This window comes from Macaca nemestrina, chromosome 19 (assembly GCF_043159975.1).
Source record: "Macaca nemestrina isolate mMacNem1 chromosome 19, mMacNem.hap1, whole genome shotgun sequence".
NCBI classification, from domain to species: Eukaryota; Metazoa; Chordata; class Mammalia; order Primates; family Cercopithecidae; genus Macaca; species Macaca nemestrina.
The window spans coordinates 54,968,906-54,992,693 of record NC_092143.1 but is presented as its reverse complement, the minus strand read 5'-3'; the positions used below and the strand labels follow the sequence as shown (position 1 = coordinate 54,992,693).

At 41.9% G+C, this 23,788-nt stretch overlaps 1 protein-coding gene across 13 annotated transcripts in view; it reads left to right on the top strand.

Moving 5' to 3' along the window:
* LOC105498950 (KIAA1328 ortholog) overlaps window positions 1–23,788 on the top strand; it is a 413,609-nt gene that overhangs the window by 226,263 nt on the left and 163,558 nt on the right. For all 13 annotated transcript variants that reach the window (XM_071085777.1, XM_071085776.1, XM_011771353.3 and 10 more), the window contains one exon: window positions 17,880–18,541. In XM_071085777.1, the coding sequence (XP_070941878.1) occupies window positions 17,880–18,541 (662 nt within the window). The remainder of the gene's footprint in view (window positions 1–17,879; window positions 18,542–23,788) is intronic.

Sequence of the window (23,788 nt, the reverse complement as noted above, 5' to 3'; positions counted from 1 at the left end):
TTTTAAAACATCATGAGATGTAGCCTTTTCTGAATCTGGTAGTTACTGTTAAAAATGTTGACAGGCCAATGGTACAAATATCCTAGCATCTGCTCTGACATTTGGTATGTGTTACTAGTGTTCTATTCTGTTATTTACACTTTATTGTGTGCCTTCTGTGTGCCTATATTCTTTTAAATTCCATAATTATTGACTTTAATGTCTTTTACATTCAGTATTCCTTAATTGTGCTGCAATCCCTATGGGAACTAGAATAAGTTATGAGAGCCTTGAAAATGTTTTTGACTGCTCCATTCTGTTATTTTCTCTTCCATTGATGGCATACTGCTTCAACTGCTGAGTGGTGAAGGCGCTTAAACCTCCTGGGCCCATTAGATCTAACTTGTTTACTGCATTGATATCTATATGTTAAATGACAAGAGAGTTCAAGTTATTGAATAATTTAAAATTCAGCTCTAATTGGTGTCATATGACCTGGAAAAGGCCATGGATGATGCCAGGAGCATGCTGTGAATATCTTATAAATAATTCATGAATTAGATGATTCATTTGCTTGAATGTCTTGCTAAATGCAAAAGTTTATAAGTTAAAGTGATGATATAACACCTGTAAGTATTTAGTTCATATGCTAGAAGGTAATCTACCTTGATGATCTTCTAGCAAAGTCTGCCAGTAGAGGAGAGTTAATTGCATGGGGGAAAATGAACATTTATTTGGGATGAGACTTTGGCAAACCACACAGAGCAGCTGTTGCATTACGTATTTTCTGTCAACTTGACAACTGGTCCATACATGCCCAGTGTTAAAAATGCATCGTGTCATTCTGTGCCTTATTTTACATTAACTCCATATGCTCTGGGAGATAAAATGACCTGGCCCACATGGTAGTTTAGGTTTAGAAATATTTATTTAGGTCTTGAACTACTGACTTCTCAGTAGAATAAAGAGCAGAGGGAAATTTTGAAGTTACAAAATTGAGATTTTTTCATTCTTATAAGGCTGTAAGTGGTAATATGAGGATTGTTATAGAGTGCTTGTTAGGATAGGAAATTAATATTTATCATCAGAGAATGAATAGCAATAAGAACTGTTGGTATTATTGAGTAATCCTGTGGTTAACAGCTTATAAATGCTTTGGAAGTAATCACATCCTAAACATCTAAAGTTAATAACAACCTGTTGTAAGAAATCACTACTGCAGTTTAGTTCACCTCTTTCCTTATGAGACTAGCCAGGCCCATAAAAATGATTTACAGAATCTTATAGAACATCACTGTTTACTTGTTGATGGGATTTCACAAAGTAATTCTGCAATTGCTTTTTGACATGTGAGAACATGAGAAAATCCTGGCTTATCATAAGAATAGTATGTGATTTTTGGTGTGTGTTCATGTATGAGTTTATGTACATGTATATGTGTGTATACATGTATACAACATCATTTACATATTTATAAACGGGCATTGTTTTTTTCTATGCAGTCTTTATAAAATGTTGTATTTTAAAAATTATCTTGAAGATTTAGAAAATCTTTTTCTAACTTAGCAATGTAGTTATCTTCAATATTAGAAAATCCTTCATTGTATCCAAACAAATTATCTCACAGGTTTTTTTTTTTTTAGTCCTTGTTCTTTTGTCATTGGTGTTTTTTATCTAGTCATTAGCCTGTGCCTACCCAAGTTATGAGATATTATGCTTCAATTCTGTCGTAAACCAAAGATACCTTAATTTTCTCCTCATCTTTGTTTTATGCTGTGGATTCCATAGCACACCATGTTAGAAGTCGCCATTGGCAGAAGTCAGTTTTAGTAGCCAAGAATTGTAGTATCTTTTGTATAAGACAAATCCTTTTCTTTTTTCTTTTTTTTTTTTTTTTTTTTGAAATGGAGTCTCCCTCTATCACCCAGGCTGGAGTGCAATGGTTTGATCTCGGCTCACTGCAACTTCTACCTCCTGGGTTCAAGCAATTCTACCGCCTCAGTCTTCCAAGTAGCTGGGATTACAGGCACGTGCCACCATGCCTAGCTAATTTTTGTATTTTCAGTAGAGATGGGGTTTCACTATCTTGGCCAGGCTGGTCTCAAACTCCGGACCTCAAGTGATACACCCACCTTGGCCTCCCAAAGTGCTGGGATTACAGGCATGAGCCACCACGCCCAGCCTATATAAGACAAATCCTAATATGCTATCACTGTGAATTTAACTTTTTTATCTGTTGTAATCTGTAGATTTTTTTTCCTGTCTAAATTTTTTTAATTATAAAGTTTGTTTTTTTAGCCTTTGTATATCCCCCTACATGCTTTTCTGCTAAATGTCATTTGTTCATTCATCTAGCTCATTTCTATTACATAGAAAAAAATGTAAATATGTAGTACATTTCAAGTCATATTGTTCACTTTTCTTACTGGGTTTAGAGCATATTCATAGAATTCTTTAATGCCTATTCATAGAATTCTTCAGTTGAAAGAATATTTAGTATAATCATCCAGTTCAGTTGGCAAACTACAGCAGGTCATATATAGCCCACTGCATGATTTTGTACAACCCATGAGCTAAGAATGATTTTTACGTTTTTGAGTGTTTGGGGGAAAAGGATATTTCATGAAATTGGCAAATGGCATGAAATTTATTTATTTATATATATATGTTTTTGTTGTTGTTGTTGAGACGGAGTTTCGCTCTGTTGCCCAGGCTGGAGTGCAATGGTGTGATCTCAGCTCACTGTAAGCCCCATCTCCCAGGTTCACGCCATTCTCCTGCCTCATCCTCCCAAGTAGCTGGGACTACAGCCACCATGACTGGCTAATTTTTTTTTTTTTTTTTTGTATTTTTAGTAGAGATGGGGTTTCACTGTGTTAGCCAGGATAGTCTGGATCTCCTGACCTCATGATCCACCCACCTTGGCCTCCCAAAGTGCTGGGATTACAGGCATGAGCCACTACGCCGGCCTGCATGAAATTTAAATTTCAGTGCCCATAAATAAGGTTTTACTGTAACACAGCTACAAATATTGTCCACGTATTATCTCTCTTGCTTTTGCACTACAAAAGCAGAGCTGTGCAGCTATGATAAGGATCTCATGGCCTGCAGAGCCAAAAATGTTTATTGTATGGCCCTTTACAAAAAAAAGTTTGCCAACCTTGTCATGGTTGCAACTGGCTGAGGCCAGCATCACAGGTGGTGAAGGAATTTACCAAGATAGTCATAGGTAAAGAGAGGCAGATTTATTAGAGAAGGTATGGATATATGTTGCAAGGGTGCAACAGACAGCACAACAGAGAAGGGCTGTCTGCAAAGTGGCAGGGACTGTAGGGAAGCTTTCTAGGGTCGTACTATAGGGGCTACATGTGGAATGAGGTTGTGCTGCTTGGGTTATGTGCAGAGTAATGTGGTTGACCCAGCAGGTTGTTTGTGATTAGCTGTCTCTCAGAGCAATTGTTTTCCCCCACCTGAGACCCCTCCCTCGTTGTTGCTTACTTATCAGGACTCCACATTCCTCTGCAACATAGGTATAAAAATGAATAAATTCTAGCTACATGCAACATCATAGATAAGGGTCACAAATATAATGTTAGATGAAAGAAGCCAGACAGAAAAGAATATATATCATATGATTCCATCTATACTTAAAAAATAAACAAGCATGCCAGGCGCGGTGGTTCACGCCTGTAATCCTAGCACTTTGGGAGGCCAAGGCAGGCGGATTGCCTGTACTCAGGAGTTTGAGACCAACCTGGGCAACACGGTGAAACTCTCTCTCTACTAAAATACAAAAATTTAGCCAGGTATGGCAACATGCGCCTATAGTCCCAGCTACTCAGGAGGCTGAGGCAGGAGAATTGCTTGAACCCAGGAGGCAGAGGTTGCAGTGAGCCAAGATCATGCCACTGCACTCCAGCCTGGGTAGCAAAGCAAGACTCTGTCTCTTTAAAAAAAAGTTAATTAAATAAATAAATAAATAAACAGGTAAAACTGAACTCTAGTATGAATGTTTAAGCACAAAAGTTTCAAAGTAAAGAAGTTAACTCCCCTAAAAGAATAGTCGTTCCCTTTGACTGGAGAGGTAGAGGGTACTAACTGTGTGGGGCTGGGAGGGTCTTCTGTGTGCAAGTTGTGTTTTTTTTTTTCTTGGATACTGGTTACACGGGTATTGTCTTGTGATTATTTACTGAGCTGTTCATATTTGTTTTGTAAACATTTCTCTGTTTATTATATTTCACGTTAAAGAAGTTGGGTTTTTTTTTTTAGTAGGAACAGTATAGAGTAACAGAAGACTAGTAACAGAGCGAGATATTTCCTATATCTCACATGCAATGTTGACGTGACCTTGGTAAAGTTGTATTGCTTCATCGAACCTCATTTCCCGTCTGTAAAATGGTAATTATAATAACTACCTTACAGAATTAAGGCTCAATATGTAAAAACAGTTGGCATACTACAAAGTAAGCTCTGAGTTAAGAATAGCCTAAGTGCAACTTACAGAATGGGAGAAAATTTTTGCAATCTATCCATCTGACAAAGGGCCAATATCCAGAATCTACAAGGAACTTAAACAAATTTACAAGAATTAAACAACCCCATCAAAAAGTGGGCAAAGGATATGAACAGACACTTATAAAAAGAAGACATTTATGTGGCCAACAAACATAGGAAAAAAAGCTCATCTTTACTGGTCATTAGAGAAATGCAAATGAAAACCACAATGAGATACCATTTCACACCAGTTAGAATAGTTAGAATGGCAATCATTAAAAGTAAGGAAACAACAGATGCTGGAGAGGACGTGGAGAAATGGGAATGCTTTTACACTGTTGGTGGGAGTGTAAATTAGTTCAACCATTGTGGAAGGAAGACAGTGTTGTGATTTGTCAAGGATCTAGAACCAGAAATGCCATTTGTCCCAGCAGTCCCATTACTGGGTATATACCTAAAGGATTATAAATCATTCTGCTATGAAGACACATGCACACATATGTTTGTTGTGGCACTATTCACAATAGCAAAGACTTGGAACCAGCCCAAATGCCCATCAGTGATAGACTGGATGAAGAAAATGTGGCACATATATACCATGGAATGCTGTACAGCCATAAAAAAGGATGAGTTAATATCCTTTGCAAGGACATGGATGAAGCTGGAAACCATCATTCTCAGCAAACTAACACAGGAACAGAAAACCAAACACTGCATGTTCTCACTCATAAGTTGGAGTTGAACAATGAGAATACATGGACACAGGGAGGGGACATCACACACTGGGGCCTGTTGGGGGACGGAGACTAGGGGAGGGATAGTATTAGGAAAAATACCTAATGTAGATGATGGGTTGATGGGTGCAGCAAACCACCATAGCACATGTATACCTGTGTAACAAACCTGCACATTCTGCATATGTATCCCAGAACTTAAAGTATTATAATAATAATAATAAATAGCCTAAGTGATGACAGGCTATTCTTGGAAAATGTAGGGCATTCAATGGTCAGTGAAGGTGACTGTTTAGAGAAATAATTTGTACAAAGTTCTTCGTTGACCTTCATTTTTAATTTTCCATCTCTTTTAAACTTATTTTGAATTATTTAAAGGTCTTTTTTTCACCAACCACTTCACAAAAGAAGACATTCACATGACCAAAAAGCATAAGTAAAGTTGTTCAACATCATGACATATAAGAGAAATGCAAAATAAAACCACAATGAGATTTCCCTGCACAATGCACTGTTTATTGAAACACACAACATAGAAGAAGCTAAAAAATTAGGTTGAGCTAGAGAAACCAGGCACAAAAGAGTGACATACTCTGTGATTCCATTTATATGAGGTTTAGCATAAGCAAAATGAATCTGTGGTCATGGAGGTCAGAATGATGGTTATCCCTGGGAGTCTGAGGAGGTGCTATCGACTAGAAACGACACAAGGGAACTTTCTGGAGTAATGGAAATGTTCTATAACTGGATCTAGGTGGTGGTTACACAGATAGATACAAATACAAAAATTCGTCAAGCTGTACACTGAAGATCTTTGCATTTTATTGTAAATTATGCCTCAATGTTTAAAAAAAATTTGGTTTCTAAGTTAGTGTTGTATCTCGGAAAACAATCATATTAAACCCATATGCCAGAGGCAGCCATTTGGGAGTTTGCGTTGGTTTAAGCCTTAGTTAAGAGATGTTATATTTGCAAGTATAGAAATCCTGGAGCAGCTCCAGAAAGAAAAATACATCTCTTTCATTCAGGACCATTGTTACTTCCTTGTGTCCTAAAGGCAACATCTGTCTTCAACTCTACTAATAAAATAGCTTAACTTTTTATATTCAGATTCTTACAGGGGGTTTTCAATTTCTATTCTCATCCTCTTCCTTTAGTTACTGTGACCCATACCCCATCTTGAATTTTTCTGTTAAGATTATATAGCAGACTATGCTTATTGAGAATGTCTGTGTGCAAGCCCCAGTGCAATGCATACAGAGGGATAAATACAGCTCTTGCCTTCAAAATTGTTGAGTCAGAATTCAATGACAAGAATCATACTACTACTAATAATAATGGGAAACATTCTTTTGAATACTAACCTAGACATGGTCCAAACACTTTGTATGAATTACTTCATTTAATCATTACAAGAACCCTAAGAGGCAGTGCAAGATGTTAGCGTAAGAGTGACATCTTTTGTATGAAAGAGAAAAATGAATAACTTCTCTGTTATCTCAAGCAATTCAATTCTGGCCTGACTTGCAAACTCAACTTTAGCATAATAAAGGTAAGTTACTGAACTCATTCACTTTAGAAGAAGTTTAGATATAACCTGTTGTAACTGAACATGCCCTTTGGGGATTTCTCCCCCACCTCATCTACACACCACATACAATGTTCTCCTTGAAAGAAATATGAGTGGGTTTTTTTCTTTTTTTGTAAATTGGACTTTTATAAATTGGTGCCCTTGATAACTGCCCATCTTTCTCACCACCACATTCAGTTTTGAAATAGATGCTTTTCTTAATCCCTATTTTACTGGTGAGGAACCTGAGGCTTAGGCAATTTGATTAAGGTGCTATATTAGTTTTATAGTGCTGTGTAACAGATTACCACTAACCTGGTAATTTAAAGCTACACAGATTTATTACCTCATAACAGTTTCTGTGGGTCATGAGTATGGGCACAACTTAGTTGGGTCCTCTGCTTAGGTTCTTAACAATGCTGCAATTAAAGTTCAGCTGGGCTACATTCTTATCTGGCACTCAAGGTCCTCTTCCAAATTCACATGGTCGTTGGCAGAAGTTAATTTCTTACATCTGTATGATGGATGTCCCATTTACTTACTAGCTGTTGACCAGAGACTGCTTTCTGCTCCAGGTGTTTTTGCCACTTGATTGGCCCTCCCACAACATCGCAATTTATTTCTTCATGGCCAGCAGGAGAATCTCCAACCTGGGATGAGGGAGCAGGATAAGACCTTCTTTTAAAGGGCTTACCTGATTAGATCAAGCGCACCCAGGAGAGTCTCCGGTTTTATTAACTCAAAGTCAACTGATTAGGAACCTTAGTTACATATGAAGTCTGTTTTGCCATAAAATGTAATATAATCACAGGATTTATATCCTGTCATATTCACAGGTCCTCCGTACACGCAAGGAGAGAAGATAATAAAGATTGCATACACTAGGGGGTGAGAATCCTGGGCAGCATCTTAGAATTCTGCCTATTGTACATGCATAGTAACCCAGCAGGTAATTGACAGAGCACTGCTCTCTGAGCAAAGCGTGCATTAAAATAATTAAGCTGTACTACCTCTCAAAAACATGAAACATTACCTGAAAAAATTTTTTAATTATTCCAGATATTTGATTTTGTGGATAATTTCACAATTAGTACCATTAAAGTAAGTGTAGAATATGTCAGCACCTAAAAATGGACATATGTAAATAATGTTTTGAAACAAAAATGAGACTATAAAATATGGATTTGAATATATAACATAAAATATTTTAATTTCTGGACCTTTTAAAAACTTAGCTGTCATTTGAAATATATATATCTCTCTAGTAATTTCTGACCTTCTAGTAAAAGATAGTTTACCATACTAAGTAGCAGGTGATAAATGTATGTACTGGCAGTAAGTACTGTAGAAGTTCAGAGTAGGAAAGATTAATGTGGACTAGAGATTCCCTTTAGATGTAAAATAAATTAATTTTTTTATGAAGTAGCTTATTAGAAATTTTGCCCAGCACTGGTCCACATTCTATTGCTTGTCATCTGTTTGTTGTACGGGATTGCATGTGTTCTTTGAAGAAGAGCAAGTCTTCTCAGATGTGACGCATTCTCATTTAAATAGAAATCCGTTAGCATTACTACAATCATTCAGTTACAATCTTAATCACTGTAATAGCCTTCATTCTTTTATCATAGAATAAGAAACATGATGGCAGCTGTGTATCTCTGTTAGCTGATACTTTTTACCCATCAGTCCATCATTTGCAACTATTGCGAAATAAATTGGTGGGATTTTTCTCCCCTTATACTAGGGATCTCATTTATTCTCATTCATTTGTTTTGTGTCTGTGGAGTAGCTAGCCATTTCAATTGTTTTAAATTACTTTGTATTTGACAATAGGCATGGTAGCCTGAAAATACGCACCCCCCAAATATGACCAGGTCTTCATTCCCAAATGTCACATTATGTGTTACAAGGTACTTTGTAATGCAAGAGACTTTGCAGATGTGATTAAGGCTCTTGAGAGGGGGAGATTAACTGTATTACCCAGGTAGGCCCAATCAAATCTAAGTGGTCCTTCTAAGAAGGAGCAGAAGGAGTCAGAGAAGAAGGCAGTGTGTGATGATGATGGAAGCAGGAGTTGGAGTGATACACCATGAAGATGGAGGAAGGGCTATAAAAAGTGAGAAATACAGGTGGCCACTAGAAGCTATAAAAGGCAAGGAGGCTGATTCTGTCTTCTGAGCCAAAGGAATTAGCCTTCCCAACATCTTGACTTTAGCCCAGTGAAACAGATTTCTAATTTCTGACCTCCAGAATTGTAAGGTAATACATTTGTGTTATTGTAAGCCACAAAGTTTGTTTTAAGTTGTTATAGCCACAGTAGGAAACTAATACAGAAGTTGTAATATATTTGTTTACTGAAGAAGTCGTATTTCTGTTGCAGCATTGAGCAAATGAGATTCCTTTAGCATTCAAATAATTGTGCATGAAAAGTGAGACTGTTTCAAAGGATATGGATAGAAGATTAAGAATTTTTTCTTCTTTGGTTAATATAAATGTTCGGTACACAGAAGATTTTTTGGATTTGTTTGAATAGAAATAGAAAATGGCAGGAAAGTAAAGTATTAACGTAAATGGACTTTGAATGAAAGCCTAAGGGAAGATGAAGTGTTAGTGGAAGCTGTCAGATATTTCAATTGTTTAGGTCTGCTTAGTTTCTTTCTCTTATCTTCTCTTTAGCTTTCACTAAAGACTGAATCTATGTATCTAGAGTAAATAGGCCTTGGTGTTATGCCCAGACCGTTTGTTCCCCAAAGAAGACCACCAGAGTCCAGTGTCAAAGCCAAGCGGCAAGGATCTTTACCACAAGTTCGAACTTGGTCCCTCCATTCCACAGTATACAAGAGGGCAAGAGGGCCCCAAACAATGCGAGCGTTTGCTTTTTATAGCCCGAAAGTTGCAGGGGAACAAAGAAATTCTTTTGGCTCCCGCGCTTTCAGTAACCTTGAACGGCTGTCTCCTTATCGGAGACTTTCCAGGTGGTGTTTGTACTGGGCTCAGGGAGTTTGAGAGATATATGGTGGTATGTGGTGGGATGGGAGGATGGGATGTGTTTGTACTAGGCTCAGGGAGTTTTGAGCCCGGGGCTGAGGAATGTGCCCAGCTCCCTTCATTCCCCCCTTCTTTTCAGGTATCTTTAGAGCCAATCTTGGGTCTTATAAGTCTGATTCTGTCTCATTGTTTACAGGTTGGTATTGGGCTCTGAGGACCATGAGTTGTACGGTGTCAAATCTCTCCCTAATAAATTGTAAAATTCTGTTAACAACACAAAGTCCTACGGTAAGCAGAAATAGTAGACTTAGGGGTCCAAGGAAGGGGGCTAACAGAGAAAACATAGAGGAATTCCACCATTGGTCTGCAGCTGAAGCAAACTGCCGTGTTTTTACTTCAGTGCTTAACTTGCGTAACTGTTGGACCCGGTCCTCTACAAGTCCTGATTTATTTATGTAGAAATAACAGTCTTCTTTTAGAAATATACATGTACCACCTTTTTCTGCAGTGAGTAGGTCTAGGGCCCTCTGGTTCTGCAAGGTTACCTGAGCTAGGGACGTGAGCTGTCGCTGAAGGGAGGCAAGGGACTCGGCCGACTCCTCCATAGCAACGGCAAATTGTTGGTACAACTTGTTACTTTCTATGAGGGTGTGACCTAGGGCTCCCCCCACCAGTCCGGCCGCAATGAAGGATGCGGTGAGGAAGATTCCTGCAATGAGGGGGAGGAATATGGCTCGTGCAGGTCTCGGTCTAGGGTCTGGGTGAATAACAGCACTAGTCCAGTTACCGGTATACCCTAGGAACTCGCCAGCAGTTAGTAGAGTCAACCGGGGAACTAATGTGACAGGGAGACACAGTAGGTTGTTAACAGAGGGACTAGGTAGGTTTTGTGATTTCTCCAGCGGCCACTAGGGCGACTGACGTTAGGGTTAGACTACCTAACTGTATGTTTGCAGTGAGCTATGCTGCCAGCGCAGGGTGAGTTTTAAGGGGTTGTTTTTAGCTCTGTCCACAGTCCATGTGTCTGGTGCTTCAGCCGCCGCCGTGATTGGTCCCAGGAGGTCGGAGGTTGGGTCCACCGGCTTGACGTGGCTGTAGTGGATCCACAACGCGATGCCTTCTACCTTTAGGGCGGTGGGTGTGGTTAGGAGTACCTGGAGTGGTCCTTTCCACCTGGGTTTTAGGGTCTCTTGTCGGTGTCGCTTGACCAGGACCCAGTCTCCCGGCTGGTATGGATGGGGTGTCGGCGGGGGGCCGGTCTCATATAGTTCTTTCAGCTTGGGCCAGATTTCTTGATGAATTTTCTGCAAGGCTCGTAGGGAAAATAAGAGTTCAGAGACATTTTCTGTTTCAGACTTGAGCAGATTATCTTTTAGGCTGGGAACTAAGGGTGGGGGTCTGCCATACATAATTTTATAAGGGGTAAGGCCTAGTCTGTAAGGGGTATTATGGGCCTGGAACAGAGCATAGGGGAGAAGGACCACCTAATTAGCGCCAGTCTCCATAGTTAGTTTAGTTAAGGTCTCTTTTAAGGTCCGATTCATTCTCTCTACCTGTCTTGAACTCTGGGGCCTGTAAGCGCAATGTAGTTTCCAATTTGCCCCAAGGATGGAAGCCAAATCCTGACTTACCTTAGCGACGAAGGCCGGCCTATTATCTGACCTTATCTGGACGGGAAAGACATACCTGGGGAGGATATCTTCCAGGATTTTTTTTGCTACAACCTGAGCAGTTTCCTTCTTGGTGGGGAATGCTTCAGTCCACCCTGAAAAAGTATCTACAAAGACAAGTAAGTACCGATACCCGTATTTTCCTGGCTTTATCTCAGTAAAATCTACTTCCCAGTAGATACCGGGCCTGGTTCCTCTGAGCCTTGTTCCTGTTGTAGCCTGGGATTGGGGGTAGGCGTTGTTAAGCTGGCAGACTTTGCAACTTGTCACAATGTTGCTGGCCATCTCGGCTGTATGTCTGAATTTGAGTTTAGAGCGTCTGATCAGGTTTATCATCCGCCGAGCACCCAGGTGGGTGGTTCGGTGGATGTGTTCTAACACTTGTTGTCCTAATTTTTCTGGTAGGATGGTTTGGTTATTAGTATCAGTCCACCACCCATTCTGGATCTGTTTTAGGGGAAGCTTGTCAATCCACTGGAGATCTTGTTCTGAATAATCAGGGAAATATGGCAAGTCCCGGGGGCCCGGGTCAGGGAGCCGGAGTGCAAGGAGTTGGCTGGGAGCCTTCGCCACCTTTCTTGCAGTTTGGTCCACCAGAAAGTTGCCTTGAGCAGTTGGAGTAGTTAGTTTCTGATGCCCCGGGCAATGCACAATGGCTAACTTTTCTGGCCTCCATAGGGCTGTTAGCAGGGCTAGGATTTCTTGCTTGTTTTTTATCTCTTTTCCTTCAGCCGTCAATAACCCCCGCTCCCTGTAAATGGCCCCATGTATATGCGCCGTTGCAAAAGCATATCAGCTGTCTGTATATACCCTCAGCTTTTTCCCCGCCCCTAAGGTAAGAGCTTGGGTGAGCGCTATCAGTTCGGCCTTCTGGGCCGATGTCCCCGGGGGCAGGGTTTCCGCCCAGATTACCTCAGTCTCTGAAGTCACTGCCGCTCCAGCGTACCTCTGGCCCTGAAGCATGAAGCTGCTCCCATCAGTGAACCAGACGAGGTCGGCGTCAGGAAGTGGGCGGTCTTGCAGGTCTTCTCGAACTCCGTGCACCTGAGCTAGTATCTCGGTGCAGTCATGGAGTGGGGCGTCCAGGTCCGGGTTGGGCAGCAGCGAGGCAGGGTTTAAGGTCGTTGGGGGCAGGAAAGTTATCCCAGGTCTTCATGGAGGGCCTCATCAAACAGGGTAGGAGAGTTTTTGAATCTTTGCGGCAGTCTGGTCCATGTTAGTTGGCCACTTATGCCCTTATCAGGGTCATTCCACTCACAGGCGAAGAGCTTTTGGCTCTGAGGGGCTAAAGGCAAACTGAAGAAAGCATCTTTTAAATCTAAAACAGTGTACCATTGATGTTTGGGGTTTAGGGTACTCAGGAGGGTATATGGGTTAGGCACAGTTGGATGTATGTCCACAACCCTCTTATTGATTTCTCTTAAGTCTTGTACAGGTCTGTATTCTCCACTATTAGGTTTTCGTACCGGCAACAATGGAGTATTCCAGGGCGAGTGACATGGGCAAAGGACCCCTTGGTCAAGGAGCCGGCGGATATGCGGGGCAATTCCTTTCTTGGCCTCTAGGGGCATCGGGTATTGGCGTACCTGCATGGGGTCTGCCCCAGGTTTAAGTTCAACAAATAAGGCAGGACGGTGTTTTGTTAGTCCTAAGCCCCCCGTTTCCGCCCAAGCTTCTGGATATTGCTGGAGCCAGGTTGCTATGTCCTGGTCAGGGGCCGTTTGCTCTTGGTGGAGCAGGTACTCATCTTCTAGGGTTATAGTCAGGACGGACACGGGTTGATTGTGGGAGTTGGTCACGACGGGCCCCTCAGGGAGGAAATGGATCTGTGCTCCCATTTTAGTTAGCAGGTCTCTCCCTAATAGGGGACAGGGGCTCTCAGGGATGACCAGGAAAGAATGGGTTACATTCTTGGCTCCGAGGTTTACTGTTCTTTGTGTTGTCCATGGGTATTTTTTAACTTCTGTGGCCCCTTGTACCCACGAGGACTTGGAGGATAATTTTCCATTAGTTTTAACTAAGACTGAGTGCTGTGCTCCCGTATCGACCAAGAACTGGACCGGGGACCCCTCCACTTGCAAAGTTACCCTAGGTTCGGGGAGGGGATCCGAACCCCGTCTTCCCTAGTCTTCATCTTGAGTGACTGGTATGGGTGTAGACCTAGGGGGTTCCTGTCCTCGTTGTTTCTTTTTGGGGCAGTTTCTTACCCAGTGGCCAGCCTCCTTGCAGTAGGCACATTGGTCTTTTCTCAGATTATCATGCCTGGGGGGCCGCCTAGGTTGGGTGTACTCTGGCTGTAGATGTTCTTTCTGTACTACTGCTGCCAGGACCTTGGTCATTTTTTCAGTGGCCTTAAATTGCCTTTCTTCTGGAGTATCTCTGTTATTATAAACCCGCTGGGCTATCTGAAGGAGGTCCTGAATCCGCTTTCCTTCCAAGTCTTCTAATTTTTGGAGTTTTCTTTTAATATCTGGGGCTGCCTGACTTCCTGGAGCCTCTGGATCTATGGGGGTGTACTGTCTAAAAGCTTCCATTAATCTCTCTAAGTAGGTAGCTGGGCTCTCTGTCTTTCTCTGTAGAATAGAATATATTTTAGCCAAATTAGTGGGCTTGCGAGCAGCTGCCCGGAGACCTGCCATTAGAGTCTGGCGATAAAGGTGTAGCCGTCCCCTACCTTCTGCCATGTTGTAGTCCCACGCCGGCCTGGTCAGAGGAAAGGTCGCGTTTATGAGGTCAGGGTTGGCAGTCGGTTGACTGTTGTCCCCCGGGACCAGCTTTCTAGCTTCTACCTGTATTCTTTTTTTTTTTTTTTTTTGCTCTTCCGTGGTAAACAAGATTCAGAGGAGCTGCTGACAATCATCCCAAGTGGGCTGGTGGGTGAACATGACACTATCTAGTAAAGCCAGTAAATCTTTGGGGTTGTCTGAAAACCGAGCACTCTTGAGTCTTCCAGTTATACAGATTACTGGTGGAAAATGGCCAGTACTGGAGCTTGGGGATTCCTGTGTTATCTGGGGGTCCTATTTCCCGAAGGGGTAAAGCCACCGTGGAGTCAGGCGGCTGGGGGGGGCTAGTCCGCGAAGTGCGCCCTCGCATTTGCCCTGCCAGCCCTTCAAACTTACTTTTCCTTTTAGCGGGCTCGTGAGTGCCGGCCGCCTCCCCTCCGCCTGCTCCCTCCCGCGACTCAGCCCGGGGGGCGGGTCTGTCATCCCGTGTCCTCTCTCCTTTACACTCAATCTCTTTCTCTTTCTGATTTCCCTCTCTGACTCTCCACGTCTGCCGTTTCCTCCCCTTTCTCTTTCCGATTTCCCTTCTCACTTTCTCCCTTTCTCCTTCTCCCGTCTCTTATGGTCTCTCTCTCACTCATTCTCACTTTCTGTGTCTCTTCCTGTAAAGGAATGTGGGTTAGAATCCCTATAAAGGAAATCTGATCTGACTTATTAATGATAGCTAGTCGCAGGCACACTTCCGCAGCCCGGGAACCGGGGCAGTTCAGATCGCGAACGCGCGCCAGAAGCCGGGAACCTGGGGACCGGGGCCGCAAACGCACGTGCCCGGAAGCTGGGAGCCTGGGGACCGGGGCCGGAAGCGTGCCGGAAGCTGGGAGCCCGGGGACCGGGGCCGGAAGCGCGCGCCGGAAGGCAGGAGCCCGGGGACCGGGGCCGGAAGCGCGCGCCGGAAGCCGGGAGCCCGGGGACCGGAGCCGGAAGCGCGCGCCGGAAGCCGGGAGCCCGGGGACCGGGGCCGCAAACGCGCGCGCCCGGGAACCGGGGCAATTCAGATGGCACTCGCGCGCCGGAAGCTGGGAGCCCAGGGACCGGGGTGGCAAACATGCGCCGGAAGCCGGGAGCCCGGGGACAGGGGCCGGAAGCGCGCGCGCCCGGAAGCCGGGAGCCCGGGACCGGAGCCACAAGCACGCGCGCCCGGGAACCGGGGCAATTCAGACCGCACGCGCGCGCCCGGGAACCGGGGCAATTCAGACCGCACGCGCGCGCCCGGAAACCGGGGCAATTTAGATCGCACGTGCGCGCCGGAAGCCCGGGTCAGAGTCAGCTGTTGCCCGGATGGCGAACGCGCTCCGGCAACTCAGATCGCGAGCGCGCCCCGACAGTCGGGGTCAGAGTCAGCTGCTGCCTGGATCGCGAACGCACTCCGGCAGCTCAGATCGCCAGCGCGCCCCGGCAGTCGGGGTCAGAGTCAGCTGCTGCCTGGATCACGAACGCGCTCCGGCAACTCAGATCGCCAGCGCGCCCCGGCAGTCGGGGTCAGAGTCAGCTGCTGCCTGGATCGCGAACGCGCTCCGGCAGCTCAGATCGCCAGCGCGCCCCGGCAGTCGGGCTCAGAGTCAGCTGCTGCCTGGATCGCGAACGCGCTCCGGCAGCTCAGATCGCAATTTAAATCAGAAGAGAGCCAGGGGACGTCTCCCACCGGTCTCCGCTGGCCGTCCTATAGCGCATCCGCCAGGACTGTGCCAGCTCCAGTTTCAGACCTCGCGAGTCACAGATTCAGATTTAGAACAGACACACAGACACAGACAGACAAACGGAGACGAGCCAGCTTACCTATCAGTAGATCGATCTTAGCAGATCCGTTGACCAGGGGTCTGGTGGGCTTGGGGAATCCCGGACGAGCCCCCAGATGTTATGCCCAGACCGTTTGTTCCCCAAAGAAGACCACCAGAGTCCAGTGTCAAAGCCAAGCGGCAAGGATCTTTACTACAAGTTCGAACTTGGTCCCTCCATTCCACAGTATACAAGAGGGCAAGAGGGCCCCGAACAATGCGAGCGTTTGCCTTTTATAGCCCGAAAGTTGCAGGGGAACAAAGAAATTCTTTTGGCTCCCGCGCTTTCAGTAACCTTGAACGGCTGTCTCCTTATCGGAGACTTTCCAGGTGGTGTTTGTACTGGGCTCAGGGAGTTTGAGAGATATATGGTGGTATGTGGTGGGATGGGAGGATGGGATGTGTTTGTACTAGGCTCAGGGAGTTTTGAGCCCGGGGCTGAGGAATGTGCCCAGCTCCCTTCATTGGAAAACAAGGCCTCTCCCTCCACAAGTGGATTTGTTCCTTTCAGATTTGTGTTAAAGGTTATACTCTGACTGCTCAAAAGAAATAACAGCTGGTAGGAATAACACGTTTTCAAACAACCCATCTTGCTAGTTAAGTAATTGGACTTGGAGGCTCTTTTTTGCTGTGCTCTAGATCTAAATTGAGGGGAAGTTTTTATGTTATAAAGGGCTACCCTTGAAAGAGTCTGATCATTATCTTTCATTATTATTTTGTTAATTACAAGTGTCCACCTTCATGGGCAAGTTGCTCATCTGTAACACACACAACATTTACATTAAACTATAATATTTCTGTTTGGACAACCTGGAATCTTGATATACCATGTTTCTGAAATACACTGTGAAGAAAAGCTGCTTAGTCATACTAAGTAACAATGTTCAGAGATGAGCTAAGTATAACAACCCAACCTTCCCAGGCTAAGCTCAACAGTAAGGGAGATGGAGATGTTCCATGATACAGACCAACAGTTTTCAAAGTGTGGTCCCAGATCAGCAATATGAGCAAATTCTCTGAGTCTGCTCCAGACAGAAAGACTTGGAAACTCTGGGGATTAAGCTATAGTTTCATGTTTAACAAACACTCTCCAGGTTATTCTGCTACACATTAAAGTTTGAGAATCACTGATATAGATTAAGTTTTGTTCTCACCAATAGAATAGACTTACAGCTAAAATGTTGGAAAATCTGACTCTATTGACATGTCAGAGATAATTTGCAACTGCTTCCTTTCTGCCCAAATTCTATCAGACTAATCACTTGAATAGATTAATTGAAAAATCACTTATGTTTGTAGATGAAATTAACTATTTTTTGTATTTAACTGCTTTTGATTAGAATCCTATTTTGTTGAAAGTGGTTGGTTTTATCTGTGTTCTGTAAAGATATTTATAAAACCTCATCAAAGATCTACCAGTAAGTCACATTCTATTCAGTATAAGGTGAAATGTTTTACATCAAATCTCATGCTGTGTAATGGCCAAAGAATATTTAAGGTGACTGAATGGATTTCTTGGCTCAGTATTCAAAAGTAAACATTTTAAGATGTTAATGTTTAAGGCTTTTACCTCTTCTCAAAATTGATTTTATGTAACTCATTATTTGCAACTCCTGAAATCACCAAAGATCTTGCTTAAGCAACATGTAACAGCAACTTATTTTTCTTATCTTTATATGGATTTACTGAAGTGTAGATTGTTTGATAATGAATGTAGCTTTGGGGCACAAGTCTGTTTAACTGTGTGAATGCTATAATTTAATATTTAAGACAAAACAACAGCTTTGGCTTGGTAAACGTATATACTGATTTCTGAAAAACTGAATGAAAGAACTTGTTTTATTGTGTTCTTATTTGACAGGTGATCTTGTGGTTCTTTCTAGGTATCCAGTAGAAAAAGCACTCTCCAGTGTTCATCTGTGGAACTGGATGGTTCCTACTTGAGTGTAGCCAGACCGCAGACCTACTATCAAACCAAGCAAAGACCTAAGTCTGCAATCCAGGATTCAGCTTCAGAATCCCTTATAGCATTTAGGAATAATTCTTTGAAACCAGTAACCCTTCATCATCCCAAAGATGATCTAGGTAAGATACCATCAGAGACCACAACATGTAATTATGAATCTCCAGGGAGAAAACCAGTAGATGCAGTCCCAACAGAGAAAATGCCACAAGAAGAATTGCACATGAAGGAATGTCCACACCTTAAGCCTACTCCTACTCAATGCTGTGGTCATAGACTTGCTGCAGATCATGTTCATGAGAGCCATTCTACAAACACGGCCCCTCAACATCCTAAGACACATCCAGAATCATGCAGTTATTGTGGGCTTTCTTGGGCGTCTCTGTTGCATGGTGGAGGGGCGCTGCAACCAAATGAAACTTTGAAAAAGCAGATCTCAGAAGATAGAAAGCAGCAACTGATGCTTCAGAAAATGGAGCTGGAAATTGAAAAGGAACGTCTTCAGCATCTGCTGGCCCAGCAGGAGACAAAGCTTCTTCTAAAACAGCAACAGCTTCACCAGTCTCGACTGGATTACAATTGGTGAGTACTGCCTTTTCTTCTTATTTATTTATTTATTAATTAATTTATTTATTTATTAATTTATTTATTTATTTATTTATTTATTTTGAGATGAAGTCTTGCCCTATTGCCCAGGCTGGAGTGCAGTGGCACAATCTCAGCTCACTGCAGCCTCTGCCTCCCGAGTTCAAGCAGTTCTCTGCCTCAGCTTCCTGAGTAGCTGGGATTACAGGCGCCCGCCACCACATCTGGCTAAGTTTTGTATTTTTAGTAGAGACGGCGTTTCACCGTCTTGGCCAGGCTGTTCTTGAACTCCTGACCTTGTGATCCACCCTACCTGCCTAGAACTTCCAAAATGCTGGGATTACAGGCGTGAGCTACCGTGCCCGGCCGAGTCCTGCCTCTTCTTTTAGCAGTGTCTGTAGTTTGGAGAACACAGTGTAAAATTGCTGTATTACTATAGCAGATGTGTAGAGCCAGAGGTTCTTCTGGATCTTGGCTTGCTCAAGATGCATATCAGTTATGTCTACTAAGTAAATTCCCCTTTATTCTTTGAAAGACTTCAAAGATTACCTTGTCTTCCAAACTGATAGCTTAGAATATCTATTTCTGAGCAGTCTGGTGTAATTTTTGCTGGGTTCCAAAGACATTTTAAAATGATCTTACCATTATGCAGAATCCTTTGCTGTTTGATATCATTGTGGACAATATTAGGCATTAAGTAAAAACTTGAGATTTCGGGGTGTGGAATTAGATTGTAAAGCAGTGAGATTAGCTGTCATCATTCCAAATTTATGTCTACCTGCCATAATATAAAATATAACAAGTGATGGGAGTCTTCTAAATTTAACCCTTTCTGGCCATGAAGCATGACCTGTTGAATGACAAACTCTCATAAACCTATCCACATGTGGGCTGTTCTTCCCTTAACAATTTTTCCTAAGAACAGTGCTTGAAAAGCTAAATTGCTATTTTGTTATTATATAGTGTTTCTTTTCTCCACATCCTTATTGACATTTGGTATTGTCATTTTTATTTTACCTCTTCTAATATGTGTATAGTGACATTTCATTGCAGTCTTAATTTGCATTTCACTAATGGCTAATGATGTTGAACATCTTTTTGTGTGTGTGCTTGTTTGCCCTCCTATCTTCTTCAGTAAATTCTCTCTTCAGTTTTGCCCATATTCTAATTGGATCATTTGGGTGTTTTGCTGTGTGGAGAGTTCTTCATATATCTAGATATAAGTCCTTTGTCAGATATGTGAGTAGCAAATATTTTCTCCCAGTCTGTGGCTTGTCTTTTCTTGTTTATCTTTAATTGTTTTTTCTTTTGGTAGAGACAGGTTCTCACTGTTGCCCAGACTGGTCTTGAACTTAAACAATTCTCCTGCCTCAGCCTTCTAAAGAGCTGGAATTACAGGTTTGAGCCACTGCTCCTGACTCTGCCTTTTCAATTGCTTAATAGGATCTTTCATAGAGCAAAAATTTTTAATTTTAATAAAGTCCAATTTATCTACTTTTTCTGTTATGGATTATATAAAGTTTTATCATAGATAGATGTTGAATTTTGTCAAATACCTTTTATGAATTTTGTCAAGTATCTTTTATGATCATGTGCTTTTCTTATTTGCCCTGTTAATATGGTGAATTACATAGATTTTTAAATATTAAACCAGCCTTGCATCCCTGAAATTAAACCCCACTCGGTCATAATGTATGATTTTAAAAATGTTACTGAATTCCATTTACTAATATTTGTTGAGAATATTTGCATCAGTTTTGTTTTGGTTTTTTTTTTTTTGAGACAGAGTCTTGCTCTGTCACCCAGGCTGGAGTGCAGTGGCGTGATCTTAGCCCACTGTAACCTCTACCTGCTGGGTTCAAGGGATTCTCATGCCTCAGCCTCCTGAGTAGCTGGGATTACAAGCGTGAGCCATTGTGTCTGGCCTATTTGCATTAGTTTTGATGAGGCATATTGTTCTGTTGGTTTCCTTCCCCCCCCCCCCCCCCCTTTGTCCTTGTCTTGTTTCGGTATCAAGGTAATGCAGGCCTCATAAAATGAGTTGGGACATGTTTACTCTGCTTCTGCTTTCTGGAAAAGATTGTGTAGAATTGGTGTTAATTCTTCCTTAAATGTTTAGTAGAATTCTCCAGTGAAACCATCTGGACCTGGAGATTTATTTTTTGAGACTGTAAATTCCAAGTTTAATTTCCTTTATACTTACAAGGCTATTCAAATTATCTATTGGATAATCTACCTTGCCACAGGTTTGTTCATTTTAATTATCTTTCAAATAACTGGCTTTTTGTTTCATTTAGTTTTTGTTATTTTTCTGTTTTCAATTTCATTGGTTTCTGCTCTTTATTATTTTCTTCCTTCTGCTTGCTTTAAATTTACTTTGCTCTTCTTTTTTCCTAATTTGTTAAGATGAAAGCATATTGGTTTGAGACTTTTTCACTTCTCTACTGAAGCATTTAGTGCTCTAAATTCCCTTCTTGGCACTGATTCAGCTGTGTCCCACAAATTTTGATATGTTGCATTTTCATGTTTATCCAATTCAGTGTTTTTGGGGGGTATCTTTTGAAACTTCCTATTTGACCCATGGGTTATTTAGAAGTGCTATATTTAGTTTCCAAGTTCTTAAAGATTTTCCTGTTTTATTTCTGTTACTGATTTTTTTTTTTTTTTTTTTTTTTTTGAGACGGAGTCTCGCTCTGTCGCCCAGGCTGGAGTGCAGTGGCCGATCTCAGCTCACTGCAAGCTCCGCCTCCCGGGTTCCCGCCATTCTCCTGCCTCAGCCTCCGGAGTAGCTGGGACTACAGGCGCCCGCCACCTCGCCCGGCTAGTTTTTTGTATTTTTTTGTAGTAGAGACGGGGTTCCACCGGGTTAGCCAGGATGGTCTCGATCTCCTGACCTCGTGATCCGCCCGCCTCGGCCTCCCAAAGTGCTGGGATTACAGGCTTGAGCCACCGCGCCCGGCCTTTCTGTTGCTGATTTTTAGTTTGATACCACTGTGCTCACATAACACACTGTATAATTTTCATTCTTTCAGACTCATTGAAGTTTAAGGACCCTAGGGCATGTTCTGTCTCGATATATGTTCCACGATGTTTGAAAAGAATATATATTCTGCTGTTGGGTGGAGTGTTCTGTAAATTAGATCCTATTATTTGACAGTATTGTTGAATTCTTCTATATTCTTGCTGATTTTCTACCTACTTCTATCACTTATTGACAGAGGGGTTTTGAAATCTCCAGGTACAATTATGATATATCTATTATCTATTTTTCCTATTAGTTCTATTAGTATTTGTTTTATATATTTATACCTCTGTTCTTTGCTGCTTATGCATTTAATTTGCTATGTCTTCTTGGCAGGTCGACCATCTTGTCACTATGTAATGTCTTTCTCGTTCCCTATTTTTTTTTTTTTTTTTTTTTGTGACGGAGTCTCACTCTGTCACCGAGGCTGGAGTGCAGTGGCACTGTGTTGGCTCACTGCAACCTCCGTCTCCTGGGTTCAAGCAATTCTCCTGCCTCAGCCTCCCGAATAGCTGGGATTACAGGTGCCCACTACCATGTCTGGCTAGTTTATATGTATGTATATATATATTTTTTAGTAGAAATGGGGTTTCACCGTGTTGGCCAGGCTCGTCTCTAACTGCTAACCTCAGGTGATCCACCTACCTCGTAATCTTTTTTTATCTAAAGTCTCCTTTACCCGATATTAATATAGCCATTCTTACTTTCATTTTATTAAGATTTTCAAGGTATGTGTTCTTCCATCCTTTTACTTTCACCATATATATGTTGTGATTTTGAATTCAGTTTCTTAGACACAGCATTTATTTAAGTCAGCCAGTTTCTTTTAATTGGTATGTCATGTTCAGAAATTTACTTTTTTGTTTTTGATTTTTTTTTTTTTTTTTTTTGGTTTGACAGGCTCTCACTCTGTTGCCCATGCTGGAGTGCAGTGGCATGATCACAGCTCACTGCTGCAGCCTTGACCTCCTGGGCTCAGGTGATCCTTCTGCCTCAGTTTCCTGAGTAGCTGGAACTACAGGCGTGTGCTGCCATGCCCAGCTAATTTTTGTGTTTTTTGTAGAGATGGGGTTTCACCATTTTGCTCAAGCTGGTCTTGAGCTGCTAGGCTCAACCAGTCTGCCTACTTCAGCCTTCCAAAGTGCTGGGATTACAGGCATGAGGCACCGTACCCGGCCCAGACACTTACTTTTAATGTAAATTGTATATGATTTCCCATATAGTTGGCCCTCCATATCCCTGGAGTCAACCAACTGTGGATTGAAAATATTTGGGGGCAATAAATAATGCAACAATAAAACTAGTATAAATAAAAAATATAGTATAGCAAATATTTACATAGCATTGACATTATAGTAGGTATTACCAGTATTATAAGTAATGTAGAGATGATTTAAATTATACCAGACGATGTGCAAAGATTATATATACATACACATCATGTGAGCAAATCCATGGGATTTTGGTATGGGAGAAGGTCTGGGACTAATTCCCTGAGGATACCAAGAAACCACTGTAGTGTTTTTGAGTATATTTCTTTGAATAGATTTGTTTTATTGGTTGCTCTAAATATTCTGTTATACACACATAACTTATCAAAGTCTGTTGGTGTCATATTTTATCAGTTTAAATTAAATGTAGAAATTTGATCTCCCTTTAAGTTCCCTTACCCTCCCCCATTTATAATTGTCTTAAAGAGTTTCTCATTGAGAACAGAACAAGAGAAATTTTACAATCTGAACAACAGAAATAGACTAAACCTAAACAGAGTCTCTCATTAAGAACCACATCATAAAATATTATAATTTTTGCTTAAATCATCAAATTTAAAATAAGTTAGAGTAATTTAGAAAAGTGAAGAGAAAAAAATCTATTATATTTATCTGTATTTCTATTTTTTTCTATTGTTCTTCCTTCCTGATGTTCCAAGATTTCCTCTTTTATCTTTTGTTTTGTTGTTTTGTTTTTAGAGCTCTGTTTAACTGTTCTTTAGGGTAAGCCTGCAGTAGTTTTGCTTCATATGAAAATGTTCTCATTTTTACATCATTTCTAAAGGATATTACCATTGCTGAATATAGGATTCTGAGTTGACAGGGTTGCTTTTTTTCTTTTCTATCAGCACTTGAATAATGTGGCATTTTCTTCTGCCCCCGATGTTTTCCACAGTCATTTGCATTATTTTTCTCTATACATAAAACATAATTAATTCTCTTTTGCTTTTT